The sequence below is a fragment of the Hippopotamus amphibius genome, chromosome X (assembly GCF_030028045.1).
Source record: "Hippopotamus amphibius kiboko isolate mHipAmp2 chromosome X, mHipAmp2.hap2, whole genome shotgun sequence".
Classification (NCBI taxonomy): domain Eukaryota; kingdom Metazoa; phylum Chordata; class Mammalia; order Artiodactyla; family Hippopotamidae; genus Hippopotamus; species Hippopotamus amphibius.
The window spans coordinates 93,853,047-93,876,900 of NC_080203.1; the positions used below are offsets into that span (position 1 = coordinate 93,853,047).

The 23,854-nt window shown below is 39.3% G+C and overlaps 1 protein-coding gene across 1 annotated transcript; it reads right to left on the minus strand.

The window, feature by feature from the left end:
- Positions 1-6,849: 6,849 nt before the first annotated feature.
- Positions 6,850-21,860, minus strand: LOC130842235 (X antigen family member 3-like). Its single transcript, XM_057718879.1, has 5 exons — positions 21,631-21,860; positions 12,353-12,444; positions 11,806-11,908; positions 8,902-9,027; positions 6,850-6,958 (listed from the first exon to the last, which is right to left on the minus strand). The coding sequence occupies exons 2-5, from the start codon at positions 12,434-12,436 to the stop codon at positions 6,918-6,920; spliced, it is 354 nt and encodes a 117-aa protein (XP_057574862.1). The 5' UTR covers positions 12,437-12,444; positions 21,631-21,860; the 3' UTR covers positions 6,850-6,917.
- Positions 21,861-23,854: the final 1,994 nt, after the last annotated feature.

Consider the following 23,854-nt stretch of genomic DNA (forward strand, 5'->3'; position numbering starts at 1 on the left):
TCTTCTTCCATAAGAAAAAAAAACTCCCTACATTTCCTCATTCCCTGCATTTTCTGTCATCCTTTGAGTGCCTCTTCACCTATATTTCTGAATCAAAAACAGCCATCAGGTGACTTGGGGGAAAGAGCCAACATGAGCCAGTTTTCCCTGGCTTTCAGCTCACTGAGAACACTCCAAAGTTGATACAACCTAAGAATTTCTGCTCCCATGGGCCATCTTTTGTCCTTTAGAAGAGGTTATTGTCAAGGCTAGGGGATGCCAAGGTAAGTCTATGGGCAACACGCAACTCCAGTGCTCTGTAAACTCTTCCACTGGGGAGGGAAAAAATGAATTTCCAAGATTTTGTAGGAATTTGCCATAATATGGGTATCAGAACTAAACAGAGAGACCTTACTTGGATTAGCTGTATGTTTATATTTTAAGCATCCATTAATTAAGAAGTAGAGAAGTAGATTTTCTTTTTTTTTTTGGCCACACTGCGAGGCTTGCAGGCTCTTAGTTCCCTAACCAGGGATCAAACCTATGCTCCCTGCAGTGGAAGCACAGAGTCCTAACCACCAGACCACCAGAGAATTCCCAAAATGTAGATTTTCTTTTTTTTTTTTTTTTGCTTTATATATTTTTAAAATTTTTATTGAAGTGAAAAAAATAGATTTCAAAAAAATCACTTGGAAATCAGGTAGCTAATATAAAACATTCAATGGAAGACTTGAAAAAACAAGTTGAGCAAATCTTACAGAAAGCTGAATAAACAGATAAAAGGAGTGAAACAATTTTTTAAGCCTTAATAAAGGTAGTCTAGCATTAGACTTTAAAACTTTCCAGATACTGAGAAGAGAGGAAAAGGCAGAGAAAATTATCAAAGGAATAATGCAAGAATGCTCCTTAGAAATGAAGGCCATGTATATCACAAATGAGTAAAGACTTAGACAAAGGGATATTACTGTAAAATTTCAGAATACCAAGTAAAAATAGAAATAAATACTGAATCCTAAAAAAAGAAGACAACTCAACAAAACACGTACAAGAAATGTGAACCAACAAGAATACATATGGGACTTCCTCGGTGGCACAGTGGTTAAGAATCCGCCTGCCAACACAGGGGACACGGGTTCAATCCCTGCTCCAGGGAGATCCCACACGCCACAGAACAACTAAGCCTGTGCACCACAGCTATTGAGCCTGCACTCTAGAGCCCGTGAACCACAACTATTGAGCCTGTGTGCCACAACTACTGAAGCCCACATGCCTAGAGCCCATGCTCCGCAACAAGAGAAGCCACCACAATGAGGAGCCCGTGCACCACAATTAAGAGTAGTTCCTGCTTGCCACTAAACAAAGCCCATGTGCAGCAACGAAAACCCAACACAGACAATAAAAATAAATTTATTTTTAAAAAATACATATGGATGAAAAATTAGCACATGAAAATAAGCTCAACATGTTATTATGCAAATTCAAAACCCAAGGAGATGCCACTACACCCCTTTTAGAATAGCTAAAATTAAAAACACTGACCATCCCAAGAGTTAATGAGGATGTGAAGCAACCCTCATACACTGCTGGTGAGAATGCAAAATCGTACAGCTACTTTGAAAAATATTTTGGCAGTTTGTCACTAAAGCTTATGTAAAAATAAATAAATATGATGAATGGAAGAAAAAGGATTTATGGGACAAGCAGAGCAAAGAAACATATGTACAGTGAATGTGAATTAAGACAGAAAAGGACTTCCCAGGTGGTGCAGTGGTTAAGAATCTGCCTGCCAATGCAGGGGACAGGAGTTCAATCCCTGCTCCAGGAAGATCCTACATGCCGTGGAGCATCTAAGCCCATGGGCCACAACTATTGAGCCCATGTGCTACAATTACTGAAGCCCGCACACCTAGAGCCCATGCTCCGCAACAACAGAAGCCACCGCAATGAGGAGCCTGCGCACCACAATGAAGAGTAGCCCCTGCTCTCCACAACTAGAGAAAGCCTGCACGTAGCAATGAAGACCCAATGCAGCCAAAAATAAATTTATAAAAGAAAAAATAAGACAGAAGACAATATTAAAAGCAAATAGGTGGTTATAATGAGAAGTACGCAAGGGTTCTAAGTACATCATCCCTTGGGAGAAGTCATTCCTGACCACCTGGGTTACAGGGCTCTCCTTTGTAGTCTGAGCATCCCCTGGCTCTCCCCTGCCATGGCTCGCATCATACTTGTTCTATCATTATCTTCTGGATGGTTCTCTATTCATTAACTCTGAGCTCGTTAAGAACTTACACCCTGCCTGAATCAATCATTTCTATATCCTCAGAGCCTCCCTAGCCCAGAGCAAGGAGTTTGATTCCCAGCAGGTGCTCAGACAAGATTGTTTTTTGGGTTTGGTTTTGGTTTGGTTTACTTTGTTGGTTGGCTGGTTTTGTTTGTTGTGGGGATTTTTGAGTGATGACGACACTAGATAATCAAGTATAGTGGATGATGGGGTTTAGGACATGCTACCCCAAAATATGGCACCTTGGCATGTTGAATATTTCAAGCTGAAGGAATTTAAGAAACAGCAGGTACACGCAGAATTTTCTGACTTTTCTCTGAAACAGGTCATAAGACCATCATGTGAGAGGTGCCCTCCCTCTACCCAGAGGAAAGGAGCATCCTTATCTCCAAAGACACCACAACACTGACAAGAATCTGAACAGACAGGCCTTGATGTTTCCCCTAGCTTATTACACTTGGCTCACATTCTTTTTTATCTTATCACATTTTTCCAGGACTTTCCACTCTTCATCAAATCTAGCATAAAAACTCAGGTTTAACCACTTCTTCAGGTCTTGTAAAACTTATATTAAATAAATTAATATGCTTTTCTCTTGTTCTTTTGTTACAGCGGCCCCAACCAAGAACTTTGAATGGTAGAGAAAAAAGATATTTTAACTCCCTACACCACTATTAAACCAGCATTTGGTTATTGGAAATAATACATTATAAACAAGAGAGCATCAGAAATATCTCTTTGCAAACTCCCGTTCTCTTAGAGGGGGATGTGCAGAAAGGGTTACCTCAGCAGGCCTGGGTTGCTCAAATCCTGCACATACCAAAGAAAAGCCTGCCTCTGGGATTGGCCCTTGGATGGCTCCTAAGAGAGAACTTCTGAGCCCTTGGAATATTTTGCCTGATAAGAGTTTTTACACTTTTGAGACCTTGGACCATGCTGTACCAGCAGGATCAAATAAGTTTATCCTAATAATGTGATTTATGATGAATGTCTGGTTTTGCTCTGGGAAGATATGGTTTGAGTAGCTGAGATTAGTCACATGAACTCCACATGCATATGTGACTGACTCCCAAGAAAAAACATGGACACCAAGGCTCGGATGAATGTCCCTGATTGGCAACACTTCACATATATTGCTGGGAGAATATATAAGCATGTCCCCATGCAACTCTACTGGAAAGGGACCCCTAGGAAAGGAATCTTACACCTGGTTTCTCCTGGACTTCATCCCATACACCTTTTCCCTTCACTGATTCTAACCTGTATCCTTTTACTGTAATAAACCAAACCATGTGTATAACAGCTTCTGAGTCCTGTGAGTCCTTCTAGCAGATCATCAAGCCTGAGGGTGGTCTTGGGAATCTCTGGCACAGGGAGCTTGTGTCCTTTACCCCACACTTTCGCCAGAAGCAACTAGTACCAGTATATTGCCCACTTTTATATTTATAATGAATCTTGGTCACTGCTACTTTCTCAAATCAGCCCTCAGTTAGCGGCTGCACTGGCTAATTCACTAAAGTCTTCTCGTATACAAAGGGACTGAGGAACAGACCAGGCTGTCAGTAAATACTTCTTGAATAAACACACCACTGCCAATCTGGTTATTTTAGTTTTAAGTGTTAAGGCATAGATGTGACTCAGCCTTATAACAACAGAATTTCACCATGACGAGTCTCCTCTCCTTCTTTTCCACCTGCTTCATGGCCACCCCTCATCACTTTTTTTTCTAGGTCCCTTTCCTGTGTTCCTCCTTTGCACTTCAACTGCTCTTGTTTGTGTCTGCCCCATCAGTGGAATATCCCTCATGGCAAACACCATATGTATCCATATGTTACCTCACTTATTTCACCACAGCAATCATTTAGTGTAAATATTTTAACTGCTATTTTAGAAATGGAGAAACAGACCCAAGGGATGTAGATACCTTTCCCACCATCACACAGTTCATGTCAGAGGCAGAATCAAAACCAATGGCTATTTCATGCATATAAGGAGACCCAAGTTGTTCGGCCTCAGCCAGTTGCCCTGTTCCCTTTCCCCTCTTCTACCTACATTCTAATCCTTTCATCCAACTCTCTCAGCCTAGGAACTTCTCACATATTTTGTAGCAAACTGGAATACCCTACATTTAATCTTTTTATTTGAACTATAGATTTTCAGTCCTTTTGGGTCACGAAATATCTTTAAATCTATATTAAGGGTAAGAAATAATTGTATATATCATTCCTTAAGCAGGATGGATTCTTAAGTCTTTTTTTCAGAAATGTTTTTCAGGGTATGAAAATACAAATGGGACCTTAGAGATGTAACTTGCTCTCATTGTATATACTAATAGGGGTAATAAGGCTGGAATCAGGCAGTTGGGAGCTTCTGAGTGAGATCTGTGACTGTCAGGCCAATGGAGGATTTTGCAGAGGAAATAAGGAGATATGTGTCTACTCCCTCCTCACCTCTGAATAACTTTGAAGGACAGGTGTGTTTGCAGGGGATGTTGTGGCATTTTGCCATGAGGCTTGTGGCATAAGTTTTATTTCTGTTTCCCCATAAACTGTCCCCAAAAGGTTTAGTGTTCTAGTTATATTTTTCTGTAGCACTATAAGATAAGCATATTATTTTTAAATGTTTGTTTTTATATCAATGATTTTATCTGAAACATCATCTGGAGCAATGCTTCACCTGTAATACGTGGTCTGTGTTCCACATATTGGGAAACCCTTCCTTCAAGAGAAGAACAAAGCCTTTTAAGTTAAACAATTACATTTAATTTTTTTAATTTTTTTTAATTTAAATTAAAAATTTTTAACTTAAATTTTATCAAAACATCAGATTATAATTGAAGTCATATACACCATCAGTTCTGTACTCAACAATTCAGGAGCTTTTACTCTGAGAAAATAGCAAGGGTTTTTGAACTTAGAACTCAAACACCCCAAATCTGCTTTTTACTGGAGTCAGAGATTGTCAATTTTGTGAAAACTCTGACTTACTCTCTTCATGAGGATCTGATGAGGTCATACATGTACAGAATCTACCACACAGAAATGGCTAACAGATAGTACATACTCTACAAATGTGAGTTTTTAAGTAACTCCTATTATGAGATAAAAGAACTCAATAAATGAAGCTATGGCCTTAACTGTATACAGCTCCAGGGTTAGTCAGCCATTCGTGACCATACATCATAGATCAAAACCATCTAGGCAAGTTAATAGAGTGGTGACTTTTAACTTTCTGTGTACAGAAGACTGGTATCAGCATAGAGACAGGAGCAAGTAGCTTTCAGAGCGACAGCATCATTAGAAATATCTTGCAGGGAAGATGGGTGCCTCAAAGTTTGAAGCGATGGGAACCTGGAGCTGCCCGTTCTGTCTCTGCCTTTTAAGTAAAGTGCAATCTTAAAACAGAGAGGCAATTCAGAAACAGTTCATCACAGGAAAGCCTGGCCCTACATTACTCACAACCTTGAAGCTCTAAAGAAAATGAGGTTTTACATCCCAACTCACTGTATGAAGCTAGCATAATCTTGATACTAAAGTCCAAGAAAGAGAGTACATGAAATAAAAGTATAGGCTAGTGTCACTCATGAGGACACACATAATCCTAAACAAATTATTAGGATATAGATTACTCGTGACCAAATTGTGTTTATTTTAGGAATATAAAGTTGGCTTAAAATAGAAACTTTTCAATGGAATTCAACCCATTAACATATTAATAGAAGGAATAAACTTATCTCACTAAATGCACTTTGATGAAATTCAACATATAATCAAGATGAACACTCTAAGCAAACTAATAATAGAAGGGAATGACTCTGATAAAGTGTATCTACAAAAAAAAAAAAACAGCATAGTGGCACTCCTTAGGTGGTGCAGTGGTCAAGAATCCACCTGCCAATGCAGGGCACATGGGTTCCTTCCCTGCTCCAGGAAGATACCACATGCCACGGAGCAACTAAGTCCGTGAGCCACAACTACTGAGCCCATGTGCCGCAACTACTGAAGGCCGAGAGCCTAGAGCCTGTACTCTGCAACAGGAGAAGCCACCAAAATGAGGACCCCGTGCACCACAATGAAGAGTGGCCCCCACTTGCCGCAACTAGAGAAAGCCCGTGTGCAGTAACCAAGACCCAACACAGACAATAAATTAATTATTAAAAAAAAAAAGCATAGTAAACATCATGGTGAAATACTGAAAATTTTCCATTTCTCATCAGGAATAAAACAAAGATGTTCACTATCACCAGTTCTATTCAACATTATTTTACTGGGTGGGTCTACCTAATGCCATAAAATGAGAAAAGGAAATACAAGCTATAATGTTTAAAATGTCAGGAGCAAAACTGTTATTATTATTCAAAGATGATATGATTATGTATGTTAAAAACTGAAAAGAATCTAAAGATAAACTTTAGGACTTAATAAGCATATTTAGCAAGGTTGCTAGGTAGAAAAAACAGCATACAAAAATTATGTCTCTATATACCAGATCAAACAAAATGTAAAATTTCCAAAAAAGGTACAATTTTCAATAGCATCAAATACCTAGGAATAAATTCAACAAAAGATGTACAAGACTTCTTTGGACAAAACTGTAAAACTTTATTGAGAGAATTTTAACAGTTAAATTTCCAATACAGGAACAGCCTGCATGGTTACAGTTTGTCTTCCTTTAAATTGGTGGTTGCTCTGCCACCTGTAAGATAACATTTGGGAATATCAGTTAGAACTTTATTTAGATGAAGCTAAAGGGATACAGAGAACACTACAGTTTTAGTTTTACAAAATGGACTAAAACCAGAACCCTAAGGGTGACCCCTGGCTTATACACAATTAAACCTCTGTAGAGACTCTGAAGGTAGACTTTCAGGCACATTAACAATATTTGCTAAATACACCACTCTAGTGGTACAGAGAAACAAAGAGACTGTTCAAGTTCAGAACTGATTAAACCCAATGTTTCTGTTCAGAGGTAGTTTTAAGTGCAAAGCAAATTTTTTATACTTTTAGTAAAAATCCAACCAAACAAATAAACCTAAGAAACAAAAGAAACTTTATAGAAACTTTATAATATTTCATTTACATGTTTGACTTGAAAAAAATATTCTTAATATAGGATATCTATGACAGTAATGTCACACTTAGAATTGCTTACATGAAAAACACAAAGGCTAGTATTGCATTTGTTTTGGCTCTATTGTGGAAAAGTATAAAGCTTTCCATGAGCCAGTTTAGCCTTACATAGTAGTAGGTTAACCATTTGTCCCTGTTTTCATCCATACTCCATTATGAGTAATTATGAGTAGTGACTGTAATTATGAGTAGTGACTCTCTACACACTTAAAAGCATTCCAGTTTGTATAATAAATTATATGCTTAAACTACTTTTAAGCCATTATCATCAAAAGTAACATCACACTGTGAAGATACAAAGCACCATGTCTCACAGTCTGGAAGAAAAAAAAGGACAGAAGAAGGCTAGAAAGAAAAAAACCTGGAATGCCAAATATCTAGACATATAGATAAATAGATAGGGAGACAGATAATATAGTCAATATCTGTTAGTGTCTTTCATAATCCTTACTGTGTATACTTAGCCTTTTGTCTATTTTCTGAAAGATTATTTAAACTAGTGGATCTTCTACTCACAAATATTTTCTGAAAGAGCAATCTCATTGATTGATTTATTAGTTGTATTATTTTTCCTTTTCCTAATGATTCATACCTATCTTTTATTAAGAATCCCCTTCTTTTTCCCTTAGGATTATTTTGTTGCCTTTTATTATTTTTTTATATTGGATGTTCATGTAATTTTATTATCTTTTCCTTCTTTTTCCTTTTTTTCTATCTTTTCCTTTTTTAATAGCATATGTATTTAAGGCTATGATCGTCCTATGAGTACATTTTAGCCATGTTCAACAGGTTCCTGAAAATAGCCTGAAAACTATCTTTTAACGTAAAGAGTCTGGAATGGCCCAGGAATGTAAAGTAAAAATATTTAGAACAAACATCAAGCAAAGTGTTCATTTTCTTAGTAGTGATGAAACTTTCAATTCAAATGTAATTTGACTCAGGTCAGGATTTGATGATTTATGATAAACAATATCACATAAAGCAGCTTATCTTTGTATTCTATGGAACAGAACCAGAGTAAGCAAAAATTAGAACTGAAAATAATTTTTAAATATCTGATTTGAAGTCGCTATTTTTATAAGAGCAAAGATGGGTTCAGAAGTTAAAGGATTTGCCCAGAGTCACACAAATTATGTTAGAGCTGGTACTAGAACCTACTTCAGCGCTTCAGCATATTTTATACAAACTGATGTGTGTTACAAATGCATTACATATTTGTTAAATGCACACCTCTGTAAAAGCATCTGAAAATTATTAACTATTGGTTAAAGGGCTTATATTTAAAAGTAAAAAAATACTTTCATTTTATGCTTCAATATGGCTTTGACTCAATTTGTTTCTATACCTGATAGTCCTAAGTCAGGCATTTAAGGTCTGAACTACATTTCACATCATCTTTATATGTGAACTCTGTTATTAAAGTAACAGTAATGTTATCTCTATATTATTAAAAAATATTGTAGAAAACAAACATCCTATAATTTGCATGCTTAATAGATAACATACCCGCTTCTGGCATTTCAATGGGCTCCAGACTTGGTGGTTCCTTCCCCTTGATATTAGGACCAGCTCCACACTCATACGCAGTCTTTGGCTGAGCCACTTCCTGCTGATAAGTTTCCAGGGCAGGCCCTTGCAAATAAAAAGTTTATCAATTTAAGAAGTAAAACATGAGATATGAATAAGGGAATGATAATATTCATTCCTTCAGTGTTACGAAATAAAAGCCTTAGGCTAGTGTGGTAACAAATGTGATACATGAGAATCACAAGAGCATTATTTCAGGAGTTTGTTACCAGAAACTAGGAAAACAGGATTTTATTATCCTCATCCTTTTCCAAGACTGCCCTCAGACAAATTAGATGCTCCCTTTGTACTTATCCATATTGTACTTGTGACTGTACTTATCAGTGATTGGTTTCAGTCTCTCTGACTAGATTGTGAGCTCAAGGCTGAAGTCATGTTTCTCATCAGTACTTAGCATGTTAGATGGCATGAGCAGAGAACAATAAATGTTGAGTGGGGAAAAAAGTCTTAAAAAATACCTCAAACTGACTAACATTCTGCAAACCAACTGGTATGTCCTCTTCAAAAATGTCAGTGTCACAAATGACAGAAAAACGAAAGAACTATTCCCAATTATGGAAGACTAAATACACATGACAACTAACTGCAATGCATGATCCTGGACTGGACTCTGGGTCAAAAAAAAATTCTATGAAGGAAATTATTGGCACAACTGGGGAAATTTGAACATACACTGTGTACTGAATGGTTCCATGTTCTCACTGTCAGATTTCCTGATTTTGATAATTGTACAGTGATTGGCCAAGAGAATGACTTTTTCTTCATTCTCAGGCTATATATACACTTATGTACTTAGAGTAAAGGGTCATAATACTTGACCCTTTATCTAAATGACTCAGTATTAATAATAGCAAACATATCAATAAGTGTGTATGTGTGTGTGTATATATAGAGGAAGGGCACAGGATATGAAACCAATGTAGTAAAAACTATGAACAATCAGTGAATCTAGGTGAAAAGTATATGAGTTAATTGTACTATTCTTGCTAATTTTCTATAAATTTTATGTTTTTAGAAATATAAAGTAAAAATTAAAGAGAATATATAACAACTACATTGTACTTCAGGAAGACAAGTTATTTTATTTTTAATTGTGGTTTTAAAACACCTAACAGCACTTCTAGGTGGCACAGTGGTTAAGGATCAGCCTGCCAACACAGGGGACACGGATTCCATCCCTGCCCCCAGGAAGATCCCACATGCCGCAGAGAAACTAAGCTCATGCGCCACAACGATTGAGCCCACGTGCCACAACTACTGAAGCCAGAGAGCCTAGAGCCTGTGCGCCACAACAAGAGAAGCCACCAAAATGAGGAGCCCATGCACCACAATGAAGAGTAGCCCCCGCTTGCCGCAACTAGAAAAAGCCCGTGTGCAGCAACAAAGACCCAATGCAGCCAATAAATAAATACATAAAAATAAAAGCTCATTATAGTGTATTTAAAAAATTAAAAAATTAAAAAATAAAACACATAACAGGGAATTTCCTGGCAGTCCAGTGGTTAGGACTCTGCGCTTTCACTGCTGAGGACACAGGTTCAATCCCTGATTGGGTAACTAAGATCCCACAAGCCGCACAGCAAAAAAAAATTTTTTTTTAAATCAAAAAAACAAAATTTGTTATCTTACCCATTTTTAAGTGTACAATAAGGGGTTATTTTTGCATCACTAGCAGAAACTAGGAATGGACTTCACATATCTGTATTCTTGTATTATGAAACATTTTAAATGTCAGTCTAAGAATAAACCATAATAAATGTATAATTTCTATATTTTGCTAGTGTACTAAAAGCAGCTATCTACAAAGCCTGCAGTCTACACCATGTATAGGATTTCAATTACATTTAAAATGTAATTTTCTGAAGGATTAGCTGAGTGGATTTGCAGGCCTATGACAAATCTTATGGTTGTGACACCCACCCTCTATAGGGGTAAACAGAAACTTATTTCATTAAAATAAACAAAAGTTATATTTAGGTCCAAAAGTCCTATATGTAACTCTCCATAAATGAATCCCATGTAGAACAAAGTACCAAAAATAACAGCAAAATTATTTATGAATAACACTCAAATATACAATGAAAACAAAGGAAATGGGGTAGGAAGAAATGAATGGGCATTGTTGCCAGTCATATTCTATAAACCTTTAATAGTGGCCTGAGTTATGTAAATATTTTGGTTCAAAATACTATACATAACCAGGAAAAAAAAGTCTGTCTCCTATTAATTTTAGAATAATTTAATCTTTTGATTTTTCCTGACCATACAAGGACTTAACCACCTTTTAAAAGCCACTTTAAGAAAATCATACTAAACAAGCTACCTCTATGCCAGTATCCTGAACTATCCAGCTTTTATCAAACTTACCATGTAAAAAAATCAACTACACAAACAATGGCCATCGTTCATGATTCACTTCTGAAGTCTCTACCCTATTACACTGAACTGGGTCAATACTGAGCTACATCACAGTACAGACAACTGAGTTTAAGCAAAATCATCCACCCTTTTTACAGCAACATTCATGGTAAGAAGACACAAACTTTGGAGTGAAATACAAATTTTGTATTCAATAGTCAAGTGCTCTTCGATAAACACAATATTTGAGCCTCAATTTTCTCATTTATAAAATGTGGGATATTTATTACAATGAGGGACTGCCCTAAGTTGCAAACTACACTCTCTATATTTTTCCAGCCAATTTTAAGGCCATGTTTGAGATCCCTTTCTATTGTTCTGTTTCCATCACTTAAAGATACATCATAATGCATGAGACATACATACCCCCCCCAAAACAGTCTTTCTTCTTCCCTTTCCCTTCACCTTGAACTCCAGATGCTCCTTCATCCACCTTCTCTTCACCAGGTTTAATGTCCTCACGTTTAGTTGGTATCTTCTCTTCTTCAAGTTGCATATCAGGGGGCTGCTGGAATAACAGGTGTGTGCAAGTGAAAGTTTTGTTACTAAAAAACGTCAACATAAATATACATAATACAAAGTTATATTTCATGATAAATAAATCTAAAGATATTTTCCAATACTATTGAGAATACTTATTCTTAATAAAGTTACTCTCTTCCCACAGGGAGGCTACTCCAAGAAAACACTTATGCACCAGGCCTTTGTAAGCTATTTAAACTTATGTTGGGATGAATGTGTGCAATCTGTTGTTAATAAACATGAGAAGGAAGTAATCAGTCACATTCCCCGGGGAACATGACAGCATTCATCCAGGCAAAACCATAATATAATCCCCCTGGATCGATGTTCCTTATCACATGGAAGACATTTATCACTGTATCTTAGTACAACAACATTTTTACAAAAAATAATTTCTACTAAAAAAACATGAAATGCTAAAAACACTTACAGCCATAGGCACAACTGCCCTCGGATATCCTTGAGCACAAACTTTTTCTCTAGGGCGGTATGTTGACTTCAGTCTTCGACTCATATTTCCCACTGAAAACAGAATACTGTCATTTGGAAAATGCACTTAAAAGGATAATTATATTTGAAACTTCCATGATCAAATGAGGCTATATACAATTTTTGAATATTTAAACCATCTTCAAAATAAGTTTCAAGGTAATTTAACAGTGTGTTTTTAATTGATCAACCAATTTAAAAAACACACGATGTAATTTTACAACAGCTCCTCAAAAACAAATCTAACAAAACATGCACAGGATCTGTGGAGGTTGAAAACTACAAGAAGCTGATGAAAGAAATAAAAGAAGACCTAAATAAATAAATATAGTGTTCATGGATTCACAGAGTCAATGCAGTGAAAATGTCAATTGTCACTGAATTGATTGATCTTTACAGTTAATACAATTTCAATCAGAATTCCAACAGGAATTTTTCTGTAAATACACAATAATTGATTTTAAATAGTATGTGGGGGGCATTCCCCGGCGGTGCAGGGGTTAGGACTCTGCACTTTCACTGCTGGGGCCCCGGGCTCAATCTTTGGTTGGGGAACTAAGATCCTGCAAGCCACGTGGTGCCACCAAAAGAATGTTCTTTAATGAAAAAAAATAATCACACCAAATCTGGCAACCTGCAAAAGCAACTGTTTATGTCATGCCCAAGCTAACAGACACATCACCTTCAAACACACGGTAAAAACCAAGAACACATTTCTGATGAGCTTTGGTTTCACAAGTTGGCTCGCCAACATGGAGACATTTCGTGAAACAGTGCTGGAAATTTAAAAGCTGAGTGACCATTGCTTTCCTCGCGCTCTCATTTACCAAGCCCTTTCTTCCGCTCCCCTCCCCGCCCCCACCCCCCTCCACCCCCGTAAAGTTGTTCCTTTCCCCATAAAGTTGTTCTTTTCCCCATAAGGTTTCATTGGAGCACAACTCACACTCACGCGTTTACATATTCTCTACAGCTATTCTTGCACTAAAATGGCAGAGTTGAGCGGCTGCAATAAAGACTCCATGAGGCACTCTCCTTCCTCGGCACCCTGTTCGGGGCACTACAAATCTCCATGCAGGTACATCGCCGCAGCAGTCCTAGGTTTTCTAGGCCTTTCCTTTACCTCCCGCTCCTCCCCCATACCCGGGCCCCACCGCCGACTCCGGACTCTGTGCTCTGTCTACAGTTCCAGGGCCTCCAGGACCCACATAACGCACATAACACCCTCACGACTCGCTCTACCTTCATCTGACCCCCAGACCTCCGCCGCCCACCGCCCTCCCTTTCCTGCCACCAGGACGAGAGCCATGGCGGCCATGACACCTGCTGGGAGAAGGACGACGACCTCGAGGACCTTCCTCCTCAGAGGCCAGACATCGCACCGCACCGCCTGACCCGCCCGAAGCCCGCTGGCTCCCCCTCACACGCACGCAGGCACGCTTAAACTCCCGGCAGGACAGGTCCCTGGACCTACCTGGTGAGTCTCAGCCAAGTAGAAAGAACCCACACGCTAAGACGCGACCTGCACAGCTCGGCACCCAGACCGCACGGCACACGCTGCACGCCAAGGGCCGACGGGAAGGCACGCAGCCCTGGGCATGCGCACTGGATCCCGCGTGCGCCTTGTGGGCTGCTTGCCCCGCCCCGCCACGCGACCCTCGGTGGGGTTTCGGGCCTGTGCTCTAAAGCTGAGGAAAGGAATAACGGAAGACCTAAATAAATGGATATAGTGTTCATGGATTGACAGAGTCAATGTAGTTAAGATGTCAATTGTCGCTGAATTGATTGATCTTTAGAGTTAATACAATTTCAATCAAAATCCCAGCTGGAATTCTTTTTTTTCCAAATACAGAATAATTGATTCTAAAATATATGTGGAGGAGAATTCCTGCCAGTCCCTGTTTAGGACCTTGTGCTTTCACTGCTGATGGCCCATTTTCAACCCTTGGTTGGGGAACTAAGATCTTGCAAGCATGTGGTGTGGCCAAAAATATTTTTTTTTGATTAAAAAATAATAAAGAATAAAATGTATGAGGAAAAAGAAAGGAACGACAATTTTCAAAATAATTTGTAAAGAAGGAACAAATTTGGAGGACTAACATGAATTTTAAGTATTTGCCTCTTGGGCAAATCTTCTCTCTCATCTCTTTAGATCCCCTTCCTTTCATTGGCACCCCTGTGTGCTCGGAGTGTAATGGTGCCCACTGTGCAGGTGAGGAGCCAGACCCAGAGAGGGCCGGGGCTGGGCCTGCAGCCCCACAGCAGGTCAGCAGGCATGTTGTGGGTTGTGGTCTTCGCCCTGCAGCAATGCATCCCCTCAAGCCACAAAGAGCTTTTCTGCTGCTTCCCCCTCCGGGCCTGTGTCTCCTCAGACAAGCAGCCCTGGTGCATCTACTCGCCCCAGCCAGAGTTTCTAGACCAGCAGTCAGGCCTGGGGAAGGGACTAGGTGGAGGCAGAGCTGGCAGCTGGTCAGGATGTGAATGGGGACTTGGGGGCCTTTTCCTAAACCCCAGGCTGTGTTGGGGCTTTTCCAAGTGCCTTTAGCATCTATGGCTGTGCCTTCAGGCTGTAGCCCATCCTGCACCAGTGTCCAGACCACAGAGCCAGTCCATCTTTTTTTTTTTTCTTTTTTTTTTTACAATTATATTTTGGGGGGGGGGGGGGTACACCAGGTTCAATCATCTGTTTTTATACACATATCCCCGTATTCCCTCCCTTCCTTGACTCCCCCCCCTCGAGTCCCCCCTTACCCTCCCTGCCCCAGTCCTCTAAGGCATCTTCCATCCTCAAGTTGGACTCCCTTTGTTATACAACTTCCCACTGACTATTTTACAGTTGGTAGTATATATATATGTCCGTGCTACTCTCTCGCTTCGTCTCAGTTTCCCCTTCACCCCCCGCCCCCTCCCATACCTCGAGTTCTCCAGTCCATTCTCTGTATCTGCATCCTTATTCTTGTCACTGAGTTCATCAGTACCATTTTTAGATTCCGTATATGTGAGTTAGCATACAATATTTGTCCTTCTCTTTCTGACATTTCACTATGTATAACAGATTGTAGTTCTATCCACCTCATTACATATAGCTCCATCTCATCCCTTTTTATAGCTGAGTAATATTCCATTGTATATATATGCCACATCTTCTGTATCCATTCATTTGTTGATGGGCATTTAGGTTGCTTCCATGTCCTGGCTATTGTAAATAGTGCTGCAATAAACATTATGGTACAAGTTTCTTTTGGGATTATGGTTTTCTTTGGGTATATGCCCAGGAGTGGGATTACTGGATCATATGGTAGTTCTATTTGTAGTTTTTTAAGGAACCTCCAAATTGTTTTCCATAGTGGCTGTACCAACTTACATTCCCACCAACAGTGCAGGAGAGTTCCCTTTTCTCCACACCCTCTCCAACATTTGTTGTTTCCAGACTTTGTGATGATGGCCATTCTGATTGGTGTGAGGTGATACCTCATTGTGGCTTTGACTTGTATTTCTCTGATGATGAGTGATGTTGAGCATCTTTTCATGTGTTTGTTGGCCATCTGGATGTCTTCTTTGGAGAAATGTCTATTTAGGTCTTCTGCCCATTTGTGGATTGGGTTATTTGCTTTTTTGGTATTAAGCTTCATGAGCTGCTTGTATATTTTGGAGGTTAATCCTTTGTCCATTGTTTCATAGGCAATTATTTTTTCCCATTCTGAGGGTTGCCTTTTAGTCTTGTTTATGGTTTCTTTCGCTGTGCAAAAGCTTTTAAGTTTCATGAGGTCCCATTCGTTTATTCTTGATTTTATTTCCCTGATTCTAGGAGGTGGGTCAAAAAGGATGTTGCTTTGATGTATGTCATAGAGTGTTCTGCCTATATTTTCCTCTAGGAGTTTTATAGTGTCTGGCCTTACGTGTAGGTCTTTAATCCATTTGGAGTTTATTTTTGTGTATGGTGTTAGGAAGTGTTCTAATTTCATTCTTTTACATGTTACTGTCCAATTTTCCCAGCACCACTTATTGAAGAGGCTGTCTTTTTTCCATTGTATACTTGTGCCTCCTTTGTCAAAGATAAGGTGCCCATATGTGTTTGGGCTTACTTCTGAGTTCTCTATTCTATTCCATTGGTCTTCCTTTCTATTTTTGTGCCAGTACCATACTGTCTTGATCACTATGGCCTTGTAGTATAGTTTGAAGTCAGGAAGCCTGATTCCACCAACTCCATTTTTCCTTCTCAAGATTGCTTTGGCTATTCGGGGTCTTTTGCGTTTCCATACAAATCGTAAGATTTCTTGGTCTAGTTCTGTGAAAAATGCCATTGGTAATTTGATCGGGATTGCATTGAATCTGTAAATTGCTTTGGGTAGTACAGTCATTTTCACGATGTTGATTCTTCCAATCCAGGAACATGGTATGTCCCTCCATCTGTTTCTGTCGTCTTTGATTTCTTTCATCAATGTCTTAAAGTTTTCTGCATACAGATCTTTTGCCTCCTTAGGCAGGTTTATTCCTAGGTATTTTATTCTTTTGGTTGCAATGGTGAATGGGAGAGTTTCCTTAATTTCTCTTTCTGCTCTTCCGTTGTTAGTGTATAGGAATGCAAGAGATTTCTGTGCATTAATTTTGTATCCTGCTACTTTACTAAACTCATCAATTAGTGCTAGCAGTTTTCTGGTAGAGTCTTTAGGGTGTTCTATATATAATATCATGTCATCTGCAAAGAGTGACAATTTTACTTCTTCTTTTCCAATTTGGATTCCTTTGATTTCTTTTGATTCTCTGATTGCTGTGGCTAAAACTTCCAAAACTATGTTGAATAATAGTGGTGAGAGTGGACACCCTTGTCTTGTTCCTGTTCTTAGAAGGAATTCTTCCAATTTTTCCCCATTGAGAACGATGTTGGCTTTTGGTTTTTCATATATGGCTTTTATTATGTTGAGGTAATTTCCTTCTATGCCCATTTTCTGGAGAGCTTTTATCATAAATGGATGTTGAACTTTGTCAAAAGCTTTTTCTGCATCTATTGAAATGATCATGTGGTTTTTATCCTTCAATTTGTTGATATGATGTATAACGTTGATTGATTTGTGTATATTGAAGAATCCTTGCATCCCAGGGATAAACCCCACTTGATCATGGTGTATGATTTTTTTAATGTGCTGTTGCAGTCTGTTAGCTAGTATTTTGTTGAGGATTTTTGCATCTATATTCATCAGTGATATTGGTCTGTAGTTTTCTTTTTTTGTGACATCTGTGCCTGGTTTTGGTATCAGGGTGATGGTGGCCTCGTAGAATGAGTTTGGGAGTGCTCCGCCTTCTGCAATATTTTGGAAGAGTTTGAGAAGGATAGGTGTTAACTCTTCTCGAAATGTTTGATAGAATTTGCCCGTGAACCCATCTGGTCCTGGGCTTTTGTGTGTTGGGAGATTTTTAATCACTGCCTCAATTTCTGTACTTGTGATTGGTCTGTTCATGGTTTCTATTTCTTCCTGGTTCAGTCTTGGAAGATTGTATTTTTCTAAGAATGTATCCATTTCTTCCAGGTTATCCAATTTATTGGCATAGAGTTGCTTGTAGTAGTCTCTCATGATGTTTTGTATTTCTGAGGTGTCCGTTGTGACTTCTCCTTTTTCATTTCTAATTCTGTTCATTTGCATCTTCTCCCTTTTTTTCTTGATGAGTCTGGCTAATGGTTTATCAATTTTGTTAATCTTCTCAAAGAACCAGCTTTTAGTTTCATTTATTTTTCTTATGGTTTCTTTCCTTTCTTTTTCATTTATTTCTGCTCTGATCTTTATGATTTCTTTCCTTCTGCTCCCTTTGGGGTTTCTTTGTTCTTCTTTCTCTAGTTGTTTTAGGTGTAAGGTTAGGTTGTTTATTCGATCATTTTCTTGTTTCTTAAGGTAGGACTGTATTGCTATAAACTTCCCTCTTAGAACTGCTTTTGCTGCATCCCATAGGTTTTGGGTTGTTGTGTTTTCATTGTCATTTGTTTCTAGATATTTTTTGATTTCCTCTTTGATTTCTTTAGTGATTCCTTGGTTGTTTAAGAATGAATTGTTTAGCCTCCATGTGTTTGTATTTTTTGCAGTTTTTTTCCTGTAATTGATATCTAGTCTCATGGCGTTGTGGTCTGAGAAGATGCTTGATATGATTTCAATTTTCTTGAATTTGCTGAGGTTTGATTTGTGACCCAAGATGTGATCTATCCTGGAAAATGTTCCGTGTGCACTTGAGAAGAAAGTGTAGTCTGTCGTTTTTGGATGGAATGTCCTATAAATATCAATTAAGTCGAGATGGTCTAATGTGTCATTTAAAGCTTGTGTGTCTTTATTTATTTTCTGTTTGGATGATCTGTCCATTGATGTAAGTGGGGTGTTCAAGTCTCCCACTATTATTGTGTTACTGTTGATGTCCCCTTTTATAGCTGTTAGCATTTGCCTTATGTATTGAGGTGCTCCTATGTTGGGGGCATAGATATTTACCATTGTGATATGTTCTTCTTGAATGGATCCCTTGATCATTATGTAGTGTCCTTCCTTGTCTCTTTTAATAGTCTTTACTTTCAAGTCTAATTTGTCTGATATGAGTATTGCTACTCCAGCTTTCTTTTGACTTCCATTTGCATGGAATATCTTTTTCCATCCCCTTACTTTCAGTCTATATGTATCCCTTGGTCTGAAGTGGGTTTCTTGTAGGCAGCATATAGAAGGGTCTTGTTTTTGTATCCATTCAGCCAGTCTGTGTCTTTTGGTTGGAGCATTTAATCCATTTACATGTAAAGTGATTATTGACATGTGTGTTCCAATGACCATTTTCTTCATTGTTTTGGGTTTGTATTTGTAGGTGTTTTCCTTTTCTTGTGTTTCCTACTTAGAGAAGTTCCTTTAGCACTTGTTGTAAGGCTGGTTTGGTGGTGCTGAATTCTCTTCACTTTTGCTTGTCTGGAAAGCTTTTGATTTCTCCATTGAATCTGAATGATATTCTTGCTGGGTAGAGTACTCTTGGCTGTAGGTTTCTCTCTTTCAGGACTTTCAGTATATCCTGCCATTCCCTTCTGGCCTGCAGAGTTTCTGTAGAAAGGTCAGCTGTGATCCTGATGGGTTTTCCCTTATATGTTGTTTGTTGCTTTTCTCTTGCTGCTTTTAATATTTTTTCTTTGTGTTTAATTGTTGTTAGTTTGATTAATATGTGTCTTGGTGTATTTCTCCTTGGGTTTATTCTGTATGGGACTCTCTGTGCTTCTTGGACTTGGTTCATTATTTCCTTTCCCAAGTTGGGGAAGTTTTCCACTATAACCTCTTCAAATATTTTCTCAGACCCTTTCTTGTTTTCTTCTTCTTCTGGGATGCCTATAATTCGAATGTTGGTACTTTTAAGGTTATCACTGAGGTCTCTGAGACTGTCTTCTAATCTTTTTATTCTTTTTTCTTTTTCCTGCTCTGTGGCAGTTATTTCCCCCATTCTATCTTCCTACTCACTTATTTGTTCTTCTGCCTCAGTCATTCTGCTAGTTATAGCATCTAGAGTATTTTTAATTTCAGTTATTTTGTTATCCATTGCTGTTTGTTTTTCTGAGTTCTTATGAACTGTTTCTTGTACTTTCTCTATTTTGTTATCGAGATTTTGTATCATTTTTACTATCATTACTCTAAATTCTTTTTCAGGCATTTTTCCTATTTCCTCTTCATTTATTTGGTCTTGTGGGTTTTTTTCCTGCTCCTTTGTCTGCATGGTGTTTCTTTGTTTCCTCATGGTTGTCCAAACTTTTGGGGTTGCTTGTCCTGGTGATAGAGGTGTTTATAGAAGACTGTCCAAGCCTCAGACTAATGTCCCAGTATTGGATTAAATGAATATTAAGTCTAGGAAACACATACACGTATAAGACACACAATTACTGAATCCGTTAGGACATAAGGCTCTAGAAAGACATGACAGAACCCCAGTGTGCTATCAGATATTCAAAGAGAAACCCAGCAGAAATTGACAACTGAAACAGAACAAATCAGAGACAAAAGCAAAAGCAAACAAACAACAAATAACACCCTACACATACAAACATCAATCCAGGGAGATTTTGTAAGCTAGGATCAAATATAGAAAAGAGCTGGAGTACCACCAGAGAGAATGGAGATTCTCAGAATGTAATTAGACAACTGTACTAAGAACTAAGATAAAGACAAAAGCCTAATATTAAATACCAAGGCAGTGCATCATCTGCAGAATAGAGCAAGGAGTCTGAGCAGACCGATAGTGTTGCTTATAAGTATGTTAAGATAAAATAAACTTAAAAAGGCTGGAAGAAAGGGGAACAGAAGAGTGTAATGTGGTTGGAAATATGCAAATAAAAAGAAAGGAATAGAAATGTATAAAAGATAGGGATGAAAGGAAAGTATGAGAGATATTTTGTCCGTACTACCAAAAACTTAGCTAGATATAGAAGTATATAAAAAGGCAAAAAAAAAAAAAAAAAAAAGAATAAAAAAATCATTAAAAAATTATGTTAAAAAACTTGTAGATCCCTTAGGGCTAAGATCGTATTAAATAAATCAAAAAAAAAAAATCCAGAACTGATCCCAGAATGGACCAGTTCAATAGGTACTGATACTACTATTTCTGTTTCCTTAGCGTCTCAGCTGTAAGTGTCCTTCTCCTTGCCTTGGGTTTTTTTTGCGTTATTCTGTGACCAGCAGAGGTTCCTTTATTGTTCGTCTGTAAGCGTCGGTGTGTGGAGAGGGAGAGGGTACAATAGTGGCTCCTTCTCCTGGGAGTGAGTGAGCAGTGGCGCACTGTTGTTTCAGTCAGGCTTGGAGGTGCCTGTTGCAGAGGGATGCCAGTGGCTCAGGAGTAAACAGAAAGTCTTAGAGTTGAGCCTCTCTCGGGGTTTTTTTCTTTTTGATGCTGTTGTTGTTTTTTTTTTCTCTCTAGGCAGCCTCCCTGCTGCTGGCGTTGCAAGGGGTTTTAATCTAGCCCCACCCAAGTGCCTGAGGGTGCTTGTTATCCCTGAGCGCCTTAGGTGGCCCGCAGGGCGTCTCTCCACTGACTGTTGCAGAGGCACCGAAAGAGAGATAGGCTACGCGCGCAGCTCCTCCCCCCCCCCCCCCCCACCGCCCGTGAGCCTGCAGCCTCCAGCCGCCATCATGGCCGGGCAGCTCTCAGGGACGGGCACTCCTCTCCGCGGACCTCCTCCCTCCTGTCCTCTCCGTCGGTCACCCTACCGGCAACAATGTTTCTCACCCTGAACCAGCTCTCCGGTTCCCACGCTCCCGCTCCTGGACCCTCCGTTCAGCCGCAGATCGATGTCTCGGTCCAGGAACGCTGAGCTGCGCTGCGGACCCTCCGTATGTTTCTCACTCCCTCCCGTCTGCCACAGCTCCGCCGCTTCACCCTCTTTGAGCCCTCGTAGATGCCTCCCTACCGGCTCTGTCGGGCTCCCCGCAGCCCTTTCTGGTGTCCAAGGCCGTCTGCTGGTGTTCAGCTGGTTCTCTGTGGGAATTACTGCGTCCTTCCGTGCATTCCCAATGCATCTGTGGAGAGGGATGCACTCCACGTCTCTCTACTTCGCCGCCATCTTTTCTCCTGAGCCAGTCCATCTTGGTGGACAAAATCATATAATGCAATCTTTCAGTGAGAAAAAGATTAAAAACATGACAACTTCCCTTTAACCATGGAAATTAGCTTTTGGTAGGAGGATGAAGAGCAGGAGGGAGAGGAAGACCATCTGCAGAAGATCCTGAACTTAGACCAGAGTCCTCCAGGAGGAAGAGGCAGAGCTGGCCCTAGGTACCCCCGGCTGTCCACACACAGAGAGGAAGTTTCCGAGGAACACCCAGGCCTGGGGCTCGTGCACCCAGAAGCCTGTGACCCTCTCAGATGTGAATGTTAAGCCTCTGTCCCTCCTCTGTCTTTTTTGTAGGCTTCCCAATCTTGGAGATGAGACTCTTCTGCTGGCAAAGGCAGGTATGGCTGTAACATGGACAGTCCATGGCTGAACTGTGCCTGCGGCCAAGGCTTCACTGAGGCTTCCATGAATGAAAGGAAAAGGCTGCTTTAACTTAGCGGGATGCTCAGGTTTGGACTTGGACTCACCCTGCACTACAGACATCCAGAACAGGAAGTGGGGAAGTTGCAGGATGTGGTCCGGTAACAGCCAGGCTGAGGGCTGAGAGCTCAGGACAAAGAGCAGAGGCCACTGTGAGATCAAGATACTGGGCCTACAATAAAATGGACAACCTGGATGAAATGGACAGATTCTTAGAAAGGTATAACCTTCCAAGACTGAATCAGGAAGACATAGAAAATATGAACAGACCAATCACAAGTAATGAAATTGAGACTGTGATTAAAAATCTCCCAACAAACAAAAGTCCAGGACCAGATGGATTCACAGGTGAATTTTATCAAACATTTAGAGAAGAGCTAACACCCATCCTTCTCAAACTCTTCCAAAAAATTGCAGAGGAAGGAACACTCCCAAACTCATTTTATGAGGCCACCATCACCCTGATACCAAAACCAGACAAAGATACTACAAAAAAAGAAAACTACAGACCAATATCACTGATGAATTTAGATGCAAAAATCCTCAACAAAATACTAGCCAACAGAATCCAACAACACATTACAAGGATCATACACCATGATCAAGTGGGGTTTATCCCTGGAATGCAAGGATTCTTCAATATATGCAAATCAATCAATGTGATACACCATATTAACAAACCGAAGGATAAAAACCACATGATCATCTCAATAGATGCAGAAAAAGCTTTTGACAAAATTCAACACCCATTTTTGATAAAAACTCTCCAGAAGGTTGGCATAGAGGGAACCTACCTCAATATAATAAAGGCCATATATAACAAACCCACAGCAAACATCATTCTCAATGGTGAAACACTGAAAGCATTCCCTCTCAGATCAGGAACAAGACAAGGATGTCCACTCTCGCCACTACTACTCAACATAGTTTTGGAAGTCCTTGCCACAGCAATCAGAGAAGAAAAAGACATAAAAGGAATCCAAATTGGAAAAGAAGAAGTAAAACTGTCACTGTTCGCAGATGACATGATACTATACATAGAAAATCCTCAAGATGCCACCAGAAAACTACTTGAGCTAATCAATGAATTTGGTAAAGTTGCAGGATACAAAATTAACACACAGAAATCTCTTGCATTTCTATACACCAACAATGAAAGATCAGAAAGAGAAATTAAGGAAACAATCCCATTCACCATTGCAACAAAAAGAATAAAATACCTAGGAATAAACCTAACCAAGGAGGTAAAAGACCTGTACTCAGAAAACTATAAGACACTAATGAAAGAAATCAAAGAAGACACAAACAGATGGAGGGACATACCATGTTCTTGGATTGGAAGAATCAACATTCTGAAAATGACTATATTACCGAAAGCAATTTACAGATTCAATGCAATCCCGATCAAATTACCAATGG

What these genes read in the sequence shown, in the direction of transcription:
- LOC130842235 (XM_057718879.1), bottom strand. Translation starts at nt 12,436, where the DNA reads ATGAGTCGAAGACTGAAGTCAACATACCGCCCTAGAGAAAAAGTTTGT. An exon ending in AGGAGCATCTGGAGTTCAAG is followed by an intron (nt 9,028 to 11,805) that starts GTGAAGGGAAAG and finishes TTTATTTGCAAG; the next exon opens with GGCCTGCCCTGGAAACTTAT. An exon ending in CATTGAAATGCCAGAAGCGG is followed by an intron (nt 6,959 to 8,901) that starts GTATGTTATCTA and finishes GTTATCTTACAG; the next exon opens with GTGGCAGAGCAACCACCAAT.